The sequence below is a fragment of the Ornithorhynchus anatinus genome, chromosome 5 (assembly GCF_004115215.2).
Source record: "Ornithorhynchus anatinus isolate Pmale09 chromosome 5, mOrnAna1.pri.v4, whole genome shotgun sequence".
NCBI lineage: Eukaryota > Metazoa > Chordata > Mammalia > Monotremata > Ornithorhynchidae > Ornithorhynchus > Ornithorhynchus anatinus.
In genome coordinates, this window is record NC_041732.1 from 47,496,843 (window position 1) to 47,511,909 (window position 15,067).

The following is a 15,067-nucleotide window of genomic DNA, read 5'->3' on the forward strand; positions in this document are numbered from 1 at the left end:
AATGTAGAGTGTTAACTGGGGTGTGGTAGGAGAAAAGAATGCATAAATAAGAAGGAGAGAGCTTTTGGAGTGCCTTGGAGTGGATGGTCAAGAATTTTTACTTGATGCGGAGAAGAATAAGTAAGCATTGAAGGTTCTTGAGGCGGGGGAAAGATTTGGGCAGAATGGTGGTTTTTTTCTAAAAAAAATCTGGATCTGGAAGGCAGAGTGAAGTCTATACTGGAGAGAGGAGAGACTGGAGGCAGGGAGACCAGTGAGGGGGCTGATACAATAGTCAAGCCAGAACATGAGTGAACCAGGGTAGAGGTCATTTGAACAGGAAGGAAGAGGCAGATCCAGGAAATGTTATGCAGGAGAAATCAGCAGGATTTAGCAACAGACGGAAGATGAAAAGTGAAAGAGAGGGAGGAGTCAAGAATTATGCCAAGGTGGCAGGCTTCAGAGACATGGAGGATGGAGGTGCTGTCAAGTAAGATGGAAGAGGAGAGGATCTGGGAGGGATATATTGAGTTTAAGTGCCTGGGGACATCCATGTGGAGGTGTTCTAGGGGCCAAAGGAAATAAGAAATTGCAGAGAGGTCAGGGTTAAGGAGATTGAGTCATCCACATTAAGGTGGTAAATGAAACCATAGGAGTGGATGAGCTCCTCAAGGGAGTGAGTGTAAAGAACGGGACCCAGACAGAGTCTTGAGGAAAACCCATAGTTAGGGGGCGAGAGGAAGAGGAAGAGCTATGGAGACTGAGAAGGAGCATCAAGGGATGGGAGAGGAAAACTAAGAGGGAATTGTGTTAGTAAAACCAAGATTAGGTAGTGTTTTCAGGAGAAGGGAATGGTCCATCGTGTCAAAGGCAGCTGCTAATTCAAGGATGATTAAGATAGTGTCTTTAGGATTTAGCAAAGAGGAGGTCACCGATGACCTTGGAAAGAGAGATCTCAGTGGAATAAAGAGTGTGGACAGTGGGTTTTAGGGGGTCAAACAGGGAGCTGGAGGACAGGAAGCAGACACAGTAGGTGTATTACCCATTTGAGTAGTGGGGCAGGAATTGGGAGCAGGGGGATGGGGTCCTAGCTGAAAGGTGCAATGGGAACCAGAGGTTTTTTAAAATGAGGAGACATGAGCATGTTTCAAGGCAGAGGGGAAGGAGCCATCAGAGAGTGAGCAGTTGAAGATGGTAATCAGGAAGGGAAGAAGAGTGTTTCTTATGAAATAATAATAATAATTAATAATTGTGGAATTTATTAAGCACTTAATATGTGTCAGGCCCTGTACTAAGCTCTGGGGTGTATACAAGCAAACTGGGTTGGACACAGTTCCTGTCCCGTGTGTGACTCTGTCTCAATCCCCATTTTACAGATGAGGTGACGGAGGCACAGAAAAGTGAAGTGACTTACCCAAGGTCACACAGCAGTTACGTGGCAGAGCTAGAATTAGAACCCAAGACCTTCTGACTCCCAGGCCCCAGGATCTATCCACTACACTAGGCTGCTTCGCAGGTGGGGTCAGAGGTACCAAGAGAGGGGGCAGGTTTTGAAAACAGACCAGAAATCTCCATTTAAGAGATGGCTGAGCAACGATGAGAGAGGAATTGGATGGGAGGGAGTAGAGGGTGGTGAGAGAAAGACTTCGGGTATCTCACACATGATGGTTTGGATTTTTCCAACTAAGTAGTTGACATGGTCCTCCAGGGCAAGAAGGGGGGCTCCTCTAGCACCGATTTGCCCACTGTGCCCCAATCTCATCCATTTCGCCACTGATCCCTTTCCCACATCCTCCCTCTCCCCGTCCATATACATCAGATCACCAATCTTCCCACCTTCAAAGCCTTATTAAAGGTCACGTCTCCAAGAGGCCTTCCCAGATTAAACCCTCCTTACCCCTTCTCCCTCTCCCTTCTGCGTCTGCATCATCTATGCACTTGGATCTGCACCCCATCCTCATCCCCACAGCACTTATGTACAGATCTGTAACATATATTAATGATTGTCCCCCCCCAGATTGTATATCTATATGCTATTGATGCCTGTCTACTTGTTTTGTTGTCTGTCTCCCACATTCTAGGCTGTGAGCCCATTGTTGGGTAGGGATTGTCTCTATCTGTTGCCGAATTGTACTTTCCAAGCGCTTAGTTCAGTGCCTGGCACATAGTAAGCACTTAACAAATACCATCATTATTATTAGTATTATTATTATTGTTGGAAGGTGGGAGCATTGGATGATTCAGGAAGGAGTTGAAGGTTTGTAGTAAGAGTTGGAGGCAATGAGTGTGGGAGTCAATGAGGAAGGAGTGCTGATAATGCTGAGTGGAAGAGAGAGAACACAGTGTTATTCCCGATGAGGGTGAGGTTGAAGTGGCCGAAATCAGCCTGGCACCTGGATTTCCAACAACATTGCGCTGTAACATGAGCCCGGGAGCAGAGGAAGTAAATCCTGAAAGTGGTCCGGCACTGGTAGTTGGGAGTGGGAGATCCATGATGAAGTGGGGGAGTGAGTTCAGCAGAAAGGGCAAGGTCGAGGATGTGTCCATCAAGAGAGGGGAGATTTGGAAGGGAGGCCAAGTGGGGCTTCCTTCCTTCCTTCCTTCCTTCCTTCCTTCCTTCCTTCTTCTCCTTCCTTCCTTCCTTCCTTCCTTCCTTCCTTCCTTCCTTCCTTCCTTCCTTCCTCCTTCCTTCCTCCTTCCTTCCTTCCCTTCCTTCCTTCCTTCCCTTCCTTCCTTCCTTCCTTCCTTCCTTCCTTCCTTCCTTCCTTCCTTCCTTCCTTCCTTCCTTCCTTCCTTCCTTCCTTCCTTCCTTCCTTCGTGGCCTGGGATCAGTAGAGGGGAGAGAAGAGTTTTTCAGGGAGATGGGGGTTTGGCTGAGATGGCAGGTTAGGAGGTCAAAAAGGAGTAATTCATAATTGATGTGGTTAGAGATACTTTCACGGCCAGTCTATGGATGGGGGAGGTGAGATGGAGCAGGAGGGTCGTGGAAATTAGGAGTGAGAGGAAGCAGGAAGTAGATTCCCTATCTGGAACATTTACTGAGTGCCTACTTTGTGTGGAGGACTATACTAAGCTCTTGGGAGACCTTCACAACATCGCTAAAATCCACCCTTTCCTTTCCATCCAAACTGCTACCACATTAATCCAATCACTTATCCTATGCCGCCTTGATTACTCTATCAGCCTCCTTACTGACCTCCCAGCCTCCTATCTCTCCCCACTCCAGGCCATATCTCGCTCTGCTGCCCAGATCATTTTTCTACAGAAAACGTTTAGGTGATATTTCCCCTCTTCTCAAGAACTTTCAGTGGTTGCCCACCCACCTACATATCAAACAGAAACTCCTCACCATTGGCTTTAAAGCACTCCATCACTTTGCCCCCTCCTACCTCACCACTCTCCAACTACAACCCAGCCTGCAGTCACTCCTCTAATGCAAACCTTCTCACTGTACCTTGATCTCATCTATCTCACTGCGGACCTCTAGCCCATGTCCTGCCTCTGGCCTGGAATGCCCTCCCTCCTCATATCCGACAAATATTTACTCTCCCCTCACCTCTCTTCAAATCTTTATTGAGGGCACATCTCCAAGAGGCCTTCCCTGATCTTTCTCTCACTTCCTTTTGGGTAGCCCTGACTTGCTCCCTGTACTCATCCCCCCCCTCCCAGACCCACAGCACTTATGTACATATCTGTAATTAATTTATTTATATTAATGTCTGTCTCCCCCTTTAGACTATAAGCTTGTTGTGGGCAGGGAATGTGTCTGTTATATTGTTATATCGTACTCTCCCAAGTGCTAAGTACAGTGCTCTGCACACATTAAGTGCTCAATAAATATGATTGACTGACATGGGCACTGAATAATAATAATAATGGTATTTGTTGAACCCCTACTACGTGCCAGGCACCGTACTGAGGTTTCTGAGGCTCAGGGTCGGACAGAAGAAGGAGAGAAGGGGAGAATGGCATCCAAACTGTTCAGAAAGGCAGAGGTAAAGTCACAAAGGTGGGAAGTGACTAGGAACTGTAGTGGGTGGTAGAGGCTGATGGAGGAGGCCGACTCCTGGCCCTTTCCCCCCTGACTTTGTGGGGAGTGAGAGGAAGTGAGGCCTCCTCAGAAACTAAGCAGCATGGGGACATGGTACCCTTTGGCGGGAGCCAGGTCTCAGTCTCAGTGATGGCCCGAAGGCCCAAAATAAGAGTGACTGTGTCAGGAACAGGTTAATCCACAAACTGGTGAGCCAGTCCAGTGACTAGAGCTTGGTGTCAGGAAGACAAGGAAATATTCCCCTCTCCTATTTTGGTGTTTACATCCTTGGACTATTTAGGGACTGTTATCACTGCCTCTCCTTAGTCATGACTTAGTTCAGCTTCACAGATTTAGCTCTTTTAATCATCTTGAACCACCAGCAGCTCCCCTCCTTTAATTGTTTCTTATCTCTGAATGCCCTCCAGGGTGCCTACAGCTCTCTCTTTGGTCTCATTCACTTAGGAGTTTTCCAGGTGCCATCTGACCGGAATCATGGAGCAAAACTACTTATCCTCCTGTTCCTTCCGTGTTTGGGGATGTGATGTCTCAACACACATTGCTCAGAATAGCATCGGCTTTTTTTTCCTGATGCCATATCGTGTTACAAACTCGTATCTAATTTGCTTGAGTTTTCCAAGTTTTATTTCCTTCCTGTCTCTCTATCCCACCTCCTTCCAGTCTCTGGGCCATTTTATAGGTTGAGCAAACTGGGCATTTATCCAGGACTCAATGCCTTCGGGGGAGGGGAGAGAGGAGTCTTGCAGAGACTGGAATTCACAAAAGCCCTAGGCAGGGAGGCCCTCTAAATACTCACTTTTTGAGATCTTAAGTCAAATGTAATGAAATCAGATCTTACCATCTGTGACAGCCTTCTGGGACAGGGAGGGCAGAACGGTGGTGTCATGGCCAGAGATGGAAACACTGTCAGGAGGAAAGGGCCTAGGAGGAAAAAAAAGAACAATTAGTTCAGTTTGGGGCATTACGTTTGCGATGCTGCAGGGACATCCAAGTGGAGATGTCCAGGAGGTGAGAGGAAATGTGGTATTGGTATGTTCGGAGAGAGGTCAAAACCGGAGAGTTAGATTTGTCCGTCATCTGCAAAGAGGTGGCAGCTGAAGCCACGGGAGTGAATGAATTCCTCCTGAGAGAATGGGTGCAGAGGGAGAAGGGGAGGAGACCCAGAAGAAAGCCTTGCAGGAAATTGAAGCATGAAGTTTAAGTGACTTGTCTGAGGTCACTCATCCGGTCTGTGGCAGAGTTACATGAATTTTAATAGCATTGGAAACCAGGCTAGTGAAGGCCCTGATTTTTGGATTTCCTTGCACCTGGGGCAACAGGCATCTCTCCCAGTCCCATAAGGGCTTCCAACCCACAACTAGGCACATTTTTACTTTTATAAAATCAACAAAGTTCATCTTTTCATCTCTAGCTTTCCATTTTTTGCTTTCATTTTCTTGCACTTTCCTCAGACAAAACAAGTCAGGCATTGCCCCCGTAGGGCTGGGTGCCAAAAGACCTGAGTTCTAAGGCTTCTGACTTAGTGGTGATCTTGTCCAGCCACTAAACCCCTTTGGAGAGGTCAGGGCAGCCGCCCATTTGTAAAACTGCAGTGAATCATTCCATGGTCCAGAGAAGGTAAAAGACTTTCCTAGAGTCACACAGTAGGAAGGCTGGAATACCTCGAATCTGTACAGCACTCTTACTTTCCCCAGTCGCTTTCATCTGATGTTCTGTATTTTTGTCCTCACAGCCTCCCTGCAAGGCAGGAAGACTGTAAACTCATTGTGGGCAGGGAATGTGTCTGCTTATTGTTGTATTATACTCTTCCAACTGCTTAGTACAGTACTCTGCACATAGCAAGTGCTCAATAAATATGATTGAATGAATGAAGAGGTAGGAATTATTATCCCCATTTTATAGATGAGTAACCAGAGGTCCGGGGAAGTTAAGTAATTATTTCCCCAGTACCAGGCAGCAGGACAATGGCAGAGTTGGAACCAGAACACACACTTTTCCCACTGCACCGTATCTCCACCCTGTGCCCCAAACCACAGTGGAAGGAGCACAGACCTGAGAGTCAGAAGACCTAAGTTCTAACCCAAATTTCACCACTTTCCTGTCATATGACTTTGGCAAGTCACTTAACCTTTCTGTGTTTCTGTTTCCTCATCTGTGAAATGGATCCTGTTTTTTTTTCCTCTCTCCTTTAGATTGTGAGCTCCATCAGAGGCAGTGTTTAGCACAGTGCTTGGTACCTATACCACAGTAATAATGATTATGTCCGATGAGTCATGTGTGGAGGGGGGAGGGTCTGTCGCTAAAACCACCTTGCCAGTGAGGGGTGAAGGGTGGGGGAGTGAAGGTACAGTGGGGTGGTGAGGGGTGAGGGATGGGGAGGGGACAGTGGGGGGGTGAGGGATGGGGAGGGGACAGCAGGGGGGTGAGGGATGGGGAGGGGACAGTGGGGGGAGGTGAGGGATGGGGAGGGGACGGTGAGGGGTGCGGGATGGGGAGGGGACGGTGAGGGGTGCGGGATGGGGAGGGGACGGTGGGGGGGGTGGGATGGGAGGATGAGGGATGGGGAGGAGACAGAGGGGGTGAGGGATGGGGAGGGGACAGTGGGGGGTAGGGATGGGGGCACTGGGACTGGGGGTCAGCAGGGAACTGGGGGGGTGGGGAGAGAGGAAGAAAGGGGGAGGGAGAGTGGGGGGGGGAAGAGAGGTGGGGGGAAGAGAGGGAAGGGGGAAAAGAGGAGGGGGAAGAGATAGAGAAGGGGAAGAAAGAGAGGAGGGGAAAGAAAGAGAGAAGGGGGAAGAAAGAAGGGGGAAAATAAAAGGGGGACGAAAAAGGGGGGAAGTGAGAAAGGAGGAGGAAGAAAGAGAGAAGTGGGAAGAAAGAGAGCAGGGGAAAAGAGGGGGAAGAGAGAAGGGGGAAAGGAGGGGGGAACAGGGGGGGAGAGAGAAAGGAGAGGGAAGGTGGAAAAGAGGGGGAGGCGAGAGAGAGGATGGGGAAGAGAGAAAGTAGGGGGAACAGAGAAGGGGGAAAGGGGGGAAGAGAGAAAGGAGAGGGAAGGGGGAAAAGGGGGGAAGAGAGAGAGAGAATGAGGAAGAGAGAGAGGATGAGGAAGAGACAAAGGAGGGGGAAGAAAGAGAGGAGGGAGTAGAGGGAAGGGAGAAGAGAGGATGGGGAAGAGAGAAAGGAGAGGGAAGAGAGAGCGAGGGAAGGGGGAAAAGAGGGGGAAGGGAGGGGGGAAGAGAGAGAGGTTGAGGAAGAGGGAAAGGAGGGGGAAAAAGAGGAGGGAAGGGAGAGAGGTTGAGGAAGAGGGAAAGGAGGGGAAAAAGAGAGCCAGAGAGAGCTCCCCGCCGCCAGCCGGGCGCCGAACCGGCCCTGTGCGGCCGGTGGAGGAGGCGTTGCGCAGGTAGGTGGTGCCGGGCCCCGCCCCCTTTCCCCTTCCCTCCCTCCCCCCATGGTCCGGGCCCGGGGGCGGGGCAGGACCGGCCTCACCTGGGCCCGCGGGGGCCCCGCCCCGGCCCCGCCCACCGAGACAATGAGCCAATGGGCGGGCGGGGGCGGGCGGGGGCCGCCTGCCAGTCCTTGTCCGGCCGCCCGTGCGTCCGTCCGGCCGTCTGGCCGGGGGACTCGGCGGGGAAGGCGCCGGGGATGACGGCTCTCAGCCGCTCCGAGACTGCAGCCCACCCGCACAGGTAACCAAAAGACGGGGACAACGGCCGGACGGGCTCCGGCCCAGCGCCCCATCCTGGCAGGCCCCAACCCGCCGCCCTCCTCCGGCCTCCCGCGGGCACCGTGGGCACGGGCTGCACCGCCCCCATTCTGGGAATCCCGGGCTGCCCCCTGCCCCCCTGCCCACACCACGATTGCATCATGCCAGGATAAACCCGAGGGGCATAAAGCTAAGGGTGGCTCCCACCGCTCTGACACCCTTTGTGTGCTCCTCTACGAAGCCCTTTGGAAAGCTCTGCCTTTCTTTGAAAAAAAAAAAAGAGAATTTTCTTAAAAGGGGAAAAAAAAATAAAGATAAACCACGGCGAGAGGGAGGGAGCCCAGCGGGGTTAGTCACGCAGACCGATTAGCAGGTACAGTCCCGCCGTCAACGTGTCCAGGCTTTGGAGATCGACGTTTTTAGGCGAGGTTTTGCTTCACTCTACCTCCTCGCCTCTGCCCCAGAGCTGGGTGGGGAGAGTGGGGTTATTCGAGTCTAATCAGGGCCAAAGGAGGCTTTGCCACCGGAGCTGCCATCGCTTTGAAGATGCAGCGTGGCTCGGTGGAAAGGGCCCGGGTTTGGGGGGCAGAGGTCCTGGGTTCTAATCCTGCGCTCCGCCGCTTGTCAGCTGCGTGACTTTGGGCAAGTCGCTGCGCTCCTCTGGGCCTCGGTGAGCTCATCTGTAAAAGACTGAGCCCCATGTGGGACAACCTCATTACAGTCCCAGAGCTTAGAACATTCATTCGATAGTATTTATTGAGCGCTTAATATGTGCAGAGCACTGTACTAAGCGCTTGGGATGTACAATTCGGCAACAGAGACAATCCCTGCCTAATGACGGGCTTACAGTCTAATCGAGAGAGACAGACGGACAGAAACAAGTCGGTGCTTGGCACATAGCGCTTAATAATAATGTTGGTGTTTGCTAAGCGCTTACCATGTGCAGAGCACTATTCTAAGCGCTGGGGTAGATATAGGGTAATCAGGTTGTCCCACGTGAGGCTCACAGTTAATCCCCATTTTGCAGATGAGGTTACTGATACTTAACAAATGTCATCATCATCATTATTATTATTATTATTATCTTCCTTTATATTGACTCTGGTCCATTCATTCATTCATCGAATTGGGGGGCTCTGAATCGAAATGATGCCTCAACCTCTCAGGCATACGATTTATTTTATTTTCCCTAAATTGCTGCTTGGACGACCACCGGTTCTGATAGGAACTGCATTTACTGCTCCCTCCCTCTCGCCGTGGTTAACCTTCATTGCCCCCCCCCCCCCTTTTGTAAAAAAAGAAGGGCAGAGTTTTAGAAAGGTCTTCCTACAAAAAAGCCCTTTGATTTTCCCCCCCGCCCCCCGCCTTTGATTATTGTCGGAGTGCCATGTGCCTTTTCACAGTATAAATATTTCCTCTCGGATTTAATATTTAAATGCTTCTACTGTAATGTCGGAGATGTGTTTTTGTGTTATCACTGGTGAGATGGGCCGGGGACCGTTTTTGAATCTCGACAGGTGGGTCTACTTGACGCTTTCACATGCAGAGGCCCGTGATATAATGTCGTAATGTTCTTTTCAAAAGTTTGTTTTGTCCCGGTTTCTGTTTTTAATTTATTTCCCGGGAGAGGCAGTGTTCTGTGAGACTGTGGTCCTCCTTTCATAATATAAAATTACCCTAATCCAGCTTGCTCCACGTGGGATATGCCTCTTCCCTCAGGCCTAGATTTCCCTTACAAGGCTGCCACAAAGTTGTGGTGATGTAGACCTTCCCAACTAGAAATAGAAATACTGTCTTCTATTGAACTTTCCGAAGTGCTTAGTACAGTGCTCTGCACACAGTAAAGATTCAGTGAATATGCTTGATTGGCAAATTTGGGTGCCCTTTCTTCTAATACCCGACTGGCTGGCTCAACTGCTATTTACAAGCTTCCACCTCCTCCACTGGGCCTGAACAGGGAGGAAAAGCCCCTCAAACCCTGTTGAGTTGATGGACAAGGTAGCTGGGCTTTTTCAGTTAATCTTATTTGAGCACTTACTGTGTGCTGAACACTGTACTAAGCACTTGGGACAGTACAACAGAGCAGTTAGGCATGTTCTCTGCCCAAAAGGAGCTTACAGTTGAGTGAATTTTTTTCCTTTTTTTTGCCACAGGGAATACTGTGGACATGCTGGCAAAGAGACACTAAAGGAAAAAAATCATCAAGTTATATACCAACACTTTCTTTTCAATTTAGTCAGTAATTTATACAGTGTAATTCTGAAAGTGTTCCTAGATGTCAGCAGAGAGACCTAAAGGACTGCTGTGGGGGCGGATTTGGGGGCTGAACTGGCCACATGATGAGACTAAACAATTCCATCTGTGTGTGCTTAGGCTAGCACCGGTTGAGCTGCCTTGGATTACATTCCCAGGTTTGTCAGTTTAGTTACCACACCGATGCTGATTGGAATGTAATTTCTGTCAAATCTAGATGTTCAGAATTTTTTGGTTTGTACCATTCCACTGAGTTAAATTTAGTTTTTAATACTCTCCATTATTATGTGTTTGAAACACATAATTCACCTATGTGGTTTGGGGTTTTTTTTGTGTGTGTTTATCATAACCATCTGAAGAGTGGCTGGATGGAGACAGAAGATATGCTTTCTAATCTCCTTAATCCCTGTGACCACTGGGGCCATCTGAGAAGCAACATGATGTACTAGATAGAGCAGGGGTCTGGAAGTCAGAAGGTCATGTTTTCTAATCCTGCTTCTGTCACTTGTCTGCTGAGTGACCTTGGGCAAATCACTTCACTTCTCTGTGTCTGTTACCTCATCTGTAAAATGGGGATTGAGATTGAGCCCCATGTGGGACAGGGACTGTGCCTAACCCAATCTGCTTGTATCCACCCCACTTCTTAGTACAGTGCCTGGCACATACTAAGTGCTCAAAAAAACCCCCACTATTATTATCATCTTTTCTCCCCTCAATGCTTTTGGGTCCCTTGATGCCTTCTCCCTCCCTCCCCCCTTCCCAGCCAGATTGTAAATTGGAAAGGGAGTATGTCTGCTAATTCCATTATATTATACTCTCCCAAGTGCTTAGTACAGTGCTGTGCACATAGTAAGCCCTCAATAAATACTAATGATTGGCAAGACTGTTAAAGTAGTTTTGGATAATTTGGAGCTACCTCTGCTATTTTTGTCTAACAAAATGAGTTAAATTCATTTTGCAAGTCAATCTCATGCATTTTAAGGGGCTTGGAAGTGGTTTATGTCACTGGATATTTACTCAAATGATTTATTGCCTGGACAGACTCAGTCGGTGCAGGTTTAATTCAGGTAGTTTCTTCCTCTGGGTCAATGCAGAGGGAATTCCAGTTCACAGGACCCTAGCAACAGGAAGAAGGTATTGTGCTTGTTCTCCCAATATAGGTCCTAAGTGCCATGGAATCTTCAAGATTCAGTGGGAAAGTCCCTCCTGGATCATTGGAAAGGTTACAACTCCCCTTTTTGGCTCTTCTATTGTTGACCTATAGTGCTAACTTTAGTAACAGTAGATTAGTTTGAAACCTAGATATAGGCCAGGAAGTGACAGCCTATAGAAACACTGAGACCTGGGATCATAAGGAGTTTATGACCTAGCTTAATAGAGGAAGAATAAATTGGAAAGATCAGGACTCTTCAATTGAGAGAGATCCAGGCTGAGAAGACATGAGAATTCTACAAAATCATGAAGGATATAGACTCCACAAGCTTGGAATTGTTGTGCAGCAAATCCCTTAGCACCAGAACTGGGGATGTTTAATTAGAGGAAAAAACTTTTTTCACCTAATGGACTCCTTCACAGTAATTTAGGCAAGCAGAAAATATCAAGAAATGGTTTGGATAAATTTATGGACAAGCATTCCATGATGCCTTACTAGAGGGGAAAAATTAGTCAAATTGAGTAGCATTTAGATTGATACATGGCCAAATGATCTATGATGAATTAGAAGGAAAAGTGAGGGATGTTCATACACCCAACCAACTGTGAGGATGAAAATGGAGCACAACCATCGCTTGATTATCTCAAGATTCCTTGGGTGCCACTGTCAGATGATTCTGGGCTGGATGGACCACTGGTCTAACCGAGTATGGCATTTCTTAAAGACCATTGAAGGAATAGCCAAAATTTTAGGGTTTCTGACTGAATAATGTTGGTATTTGTTAAGCGCCTACTATGTGCAGAGCACTGTTCTAAGCGCTGGGGTAGATACAGGGTAATCAGGTCCCATGTGAGGCTCACAGTCTTAATCCCCATTTTACAGATGAGGGAACTGAGGCACAGAGAAGTGAAGTGACTTGCCCACAGTCATACAGCTGACAAGTGGCAGAGCTGAGATTTGAACCCGTGACCTCTGACTCCCAAGCCCGTGCTCTTTCCACTGAGCCACTCTGCAATTAGGGCTAGATTGTCAGCCTAGCTCAGTGGATTCTAAGCTTATCAATTTAACAGTGGGTGGGAGAGTATACAGGCCCGTATGTCACTCACGGTTCATTTCTTTGGGGCTTGGAGGACCAAACGATGGGCATCGATGAGGAAGAATCATTGGCTGATGAGTGTTGACATAAGGAGAAAGAGGACAGGCATTTGGTGATGGAGGAGAGGACTGTGAATCCAATGAGGTGGAGACCTACAAGCAGGTTAAAGGCTTAATTGCCCCGATCCACAGTAGCTGGGACTCTATCCTGGAGATGCAGCAAAGGTATAAAACTAGATCTGGAATAGGGTAGGGGCGTACCTCTTCTTCAAGAAATGATTTTCTAATGCCTGGAGTGAAATAGGCACATGGGATTGTCATTCTCTAACCTCAACTCCCGCTTTAGTGGTCCAGTCCTGTATTGTGCCCTAGTTTTGGAGTACTAGAGGAATTTTGGGGGGTTATAATGCAGGTTTAATGTGGAAGTACAGAATTAGCTGAGAGCGAATGTGACTCCACTCAGCCATCTTCTCTCTCCAATTCCAGCCACCTAGGAGACTTGATTTGTGAGTAGGTTTTCTGGCTGTTTTCCTGCAGGGTGGTTGAGGGAAGGAGTAGCCAGTTGTTGATCGTTCTTTTCGTTGAGCGCGGTGGACGGTCAGATGCCCACAGTGGTGTGAGCACATACACACGGTCAATGGCAGGAGAGGTAGGCTGTGTGTGCTTCCTACAGATTCTGGGAATGGGTCACAGTGACTGACAACAGAATTATGCCATCCCTATGCAGAATACAATAAATATAATTTTTTGGTTCTTAATCTTGGCATTGTCCTTGATTGGTCTCTCCCATTCAGCCCATGTATTCAGTCTGTCACCAAATCCTGTCGGTTCTACCTTCACAGCATCATCACTCAAATCCGCCCTTTCCTCTCCATCTAAACTGCTACACTGATCCAACTAAACTGATCCAAGTCTTTGTCTCATCCCACTTCTACCACTGCATCAGCCTCCTCGCGGATCTCCCAACCTCCTGTCTCTCCCCACTCCGGTCCATACTTCCCTCTGCTCGGACCATTTTTCTAAAAAGGTGTTCAGTCTGTGTATCCCCACTCCTCAGGAACTTCCAGTGGTTGTCCATCCATCTCTGCATTCAACAGAAGCTCCTTACTATTGACTTTAAAGTATTCAATCAGCTTGACCCCTTCTATTTTGCCTTGCCTCATTGATTTTTCTATTACAACCCAGTCAGCACACTTCACTCCAGCGCCAACCTACTCACTGTACCTTGATCTCATCTTTCTCTCTGCGACCTCTTCTCATGCCCTCCTTTGGCCTGGAATTCCCTCCCCCTTCATATATGATAGACAGCCACTCCTCCTACCTTCAAAACCCTGTTGAAATCAACCTCCTCTCAAAGGCCTTCCCTAAGCCCTCACTTCCCCTACTCCCTCTCCCTTCTGCGTCACCTATGTACTTGGATCGGTAAGCACTTGATAGTCACCCCACTCTCAGCCCCACAGCACAGCACGTACAGATAGGTACTTACCTATCTGTAATTTATTTTAATGCCTCTCCCTCTAGGCTGAAGCTCCTGTGGGCCTACAGTATGTCTACCCACTCAGTATTGTACACTCCCAAGTGCTTAGTAGAGTGCTCTGCACAAAGGAAGCACTCAGTAAATATCACTGATTGGTTCATTCAGCCCACTGTTTTATCCAGAAATGGCAACAGGATGCTTGGAGAAATTATGCAATGGTTGGCATCTACCTTAATGATTTTGAAAGCACCATCAAACATCCCTAGCTTTTCCTTCCGGATCGTGAATGTATGCAAACTTCCCTTGAACCTACTGTATTTTCAGCCTGCGTAACTTCCCTAGTAACATTCCATGTGCTTGCCAGCTTCTGTGTAAAGTGTTCCCTTTTGTTTGTTTTGAACCTTCCATCTCCAGCCTTTGGGTGCTTCCTCATTCTAGTATTGAGAGATTCAGTGAGCAACATCTAGATATTTGAGCTTTTGTAAATTTCACTGCTGAGCCCTTCCAGCCTTTATTTTGCCAGCTGCCTTTGACATCTACTTGATGGACAGAATTAAAACTCTCAGGAGTGAACTCCACAAATTCTCCCCCCTTGCCTCCCAGTCCATGACCCCTCCAGCCCCTCCTCCCCCTAAGGAGAGATCTCCCATCTCCTTTCACAGTCTCCTGCATCCCTTCTACACCTTATTAAAATACTTGGGCCCACCCTTCATCCCTTCCTCTCTGCTGTCTTTAACCACTCACTGTCCAATGGCTCCTTCCCCTCTTATTTCAGACATGCCCACCCATCTTCTATCCTGAAAAAAAAACCCTCTCCTTTGACCCCACTTGCTCTTGCAGTTATCACCCCATGTCCCTCCTACCATTCTTGTACAGACTGCTTGGGCGGGTTGTTTACTCCTGCTGCCTCTACTTCCTTTCCTCAAACTCCCTTCCCAACTGCCAACAGTCTTCCACCCCCTCCAATCCACTAAAATTGCTCTCTCCCAAGTTCTCCTTTGGAAAACTCATCGAGAAGCAGTGTGGCCTCATGGAAAGAGCATGGGCCTGGGAGTCAGAGAGCTTGGGTTCTACTCCTGGTTCCACCACTTGTCTGCTGCGTGACTTTGGACAAGTCATTTAACTTCTGTGCCTCTTTAACTCATCTCTAAAATGGGGATTAAATCCTCCTACCTCCAATATAGACTGTGAGCCCTAAGTGGGACAGGGACTGTGTCCAATCTGATTTTCATGTATCTACCCTAGTGCTAAGAACAGTGCTTGATACACAGTAAGAGGTCAACAAATATCATAGAAAAAAAAAAAAAGCTCGCTCCTACAGCTTGACATTATCCTTGACATTATCTCCTTCAACTG

At 48.1% G+C, this 15,067-nt stretch overlaps 1 protein-coding gene across 4 annotated transcripts in view; it reads left to right on the forward strand.

Moving 5' to 3' along the window:
- GRAMD2A (GRAM domain containing 2A) overlaps positions 1-15,067 on the forward strand; it is a 156,656-nt gene that overhangs the window by 37,311 nt on the left and 104,278 nt on the right. Inside the window, exon 1 of one of the 4 annotated variants that reach the window (XM_029065573.2) lies at positions 7,625-7,716. The exons of the other annotated variants lie outside the window; for them this stretch is intronic. Within the exon in view, the coding sequence (XP_028921406.1) occupies positions 7,673-7,716 (44 nt within the window). The 5' untranslated portion in view covers positions 7,625-7,672. Of the gene's footprint in view, positions 1-7,624; positions 7,717-15,067 lie in introns of those variants that run through there. 4 annotated transcript variants of the gene reach the window in all.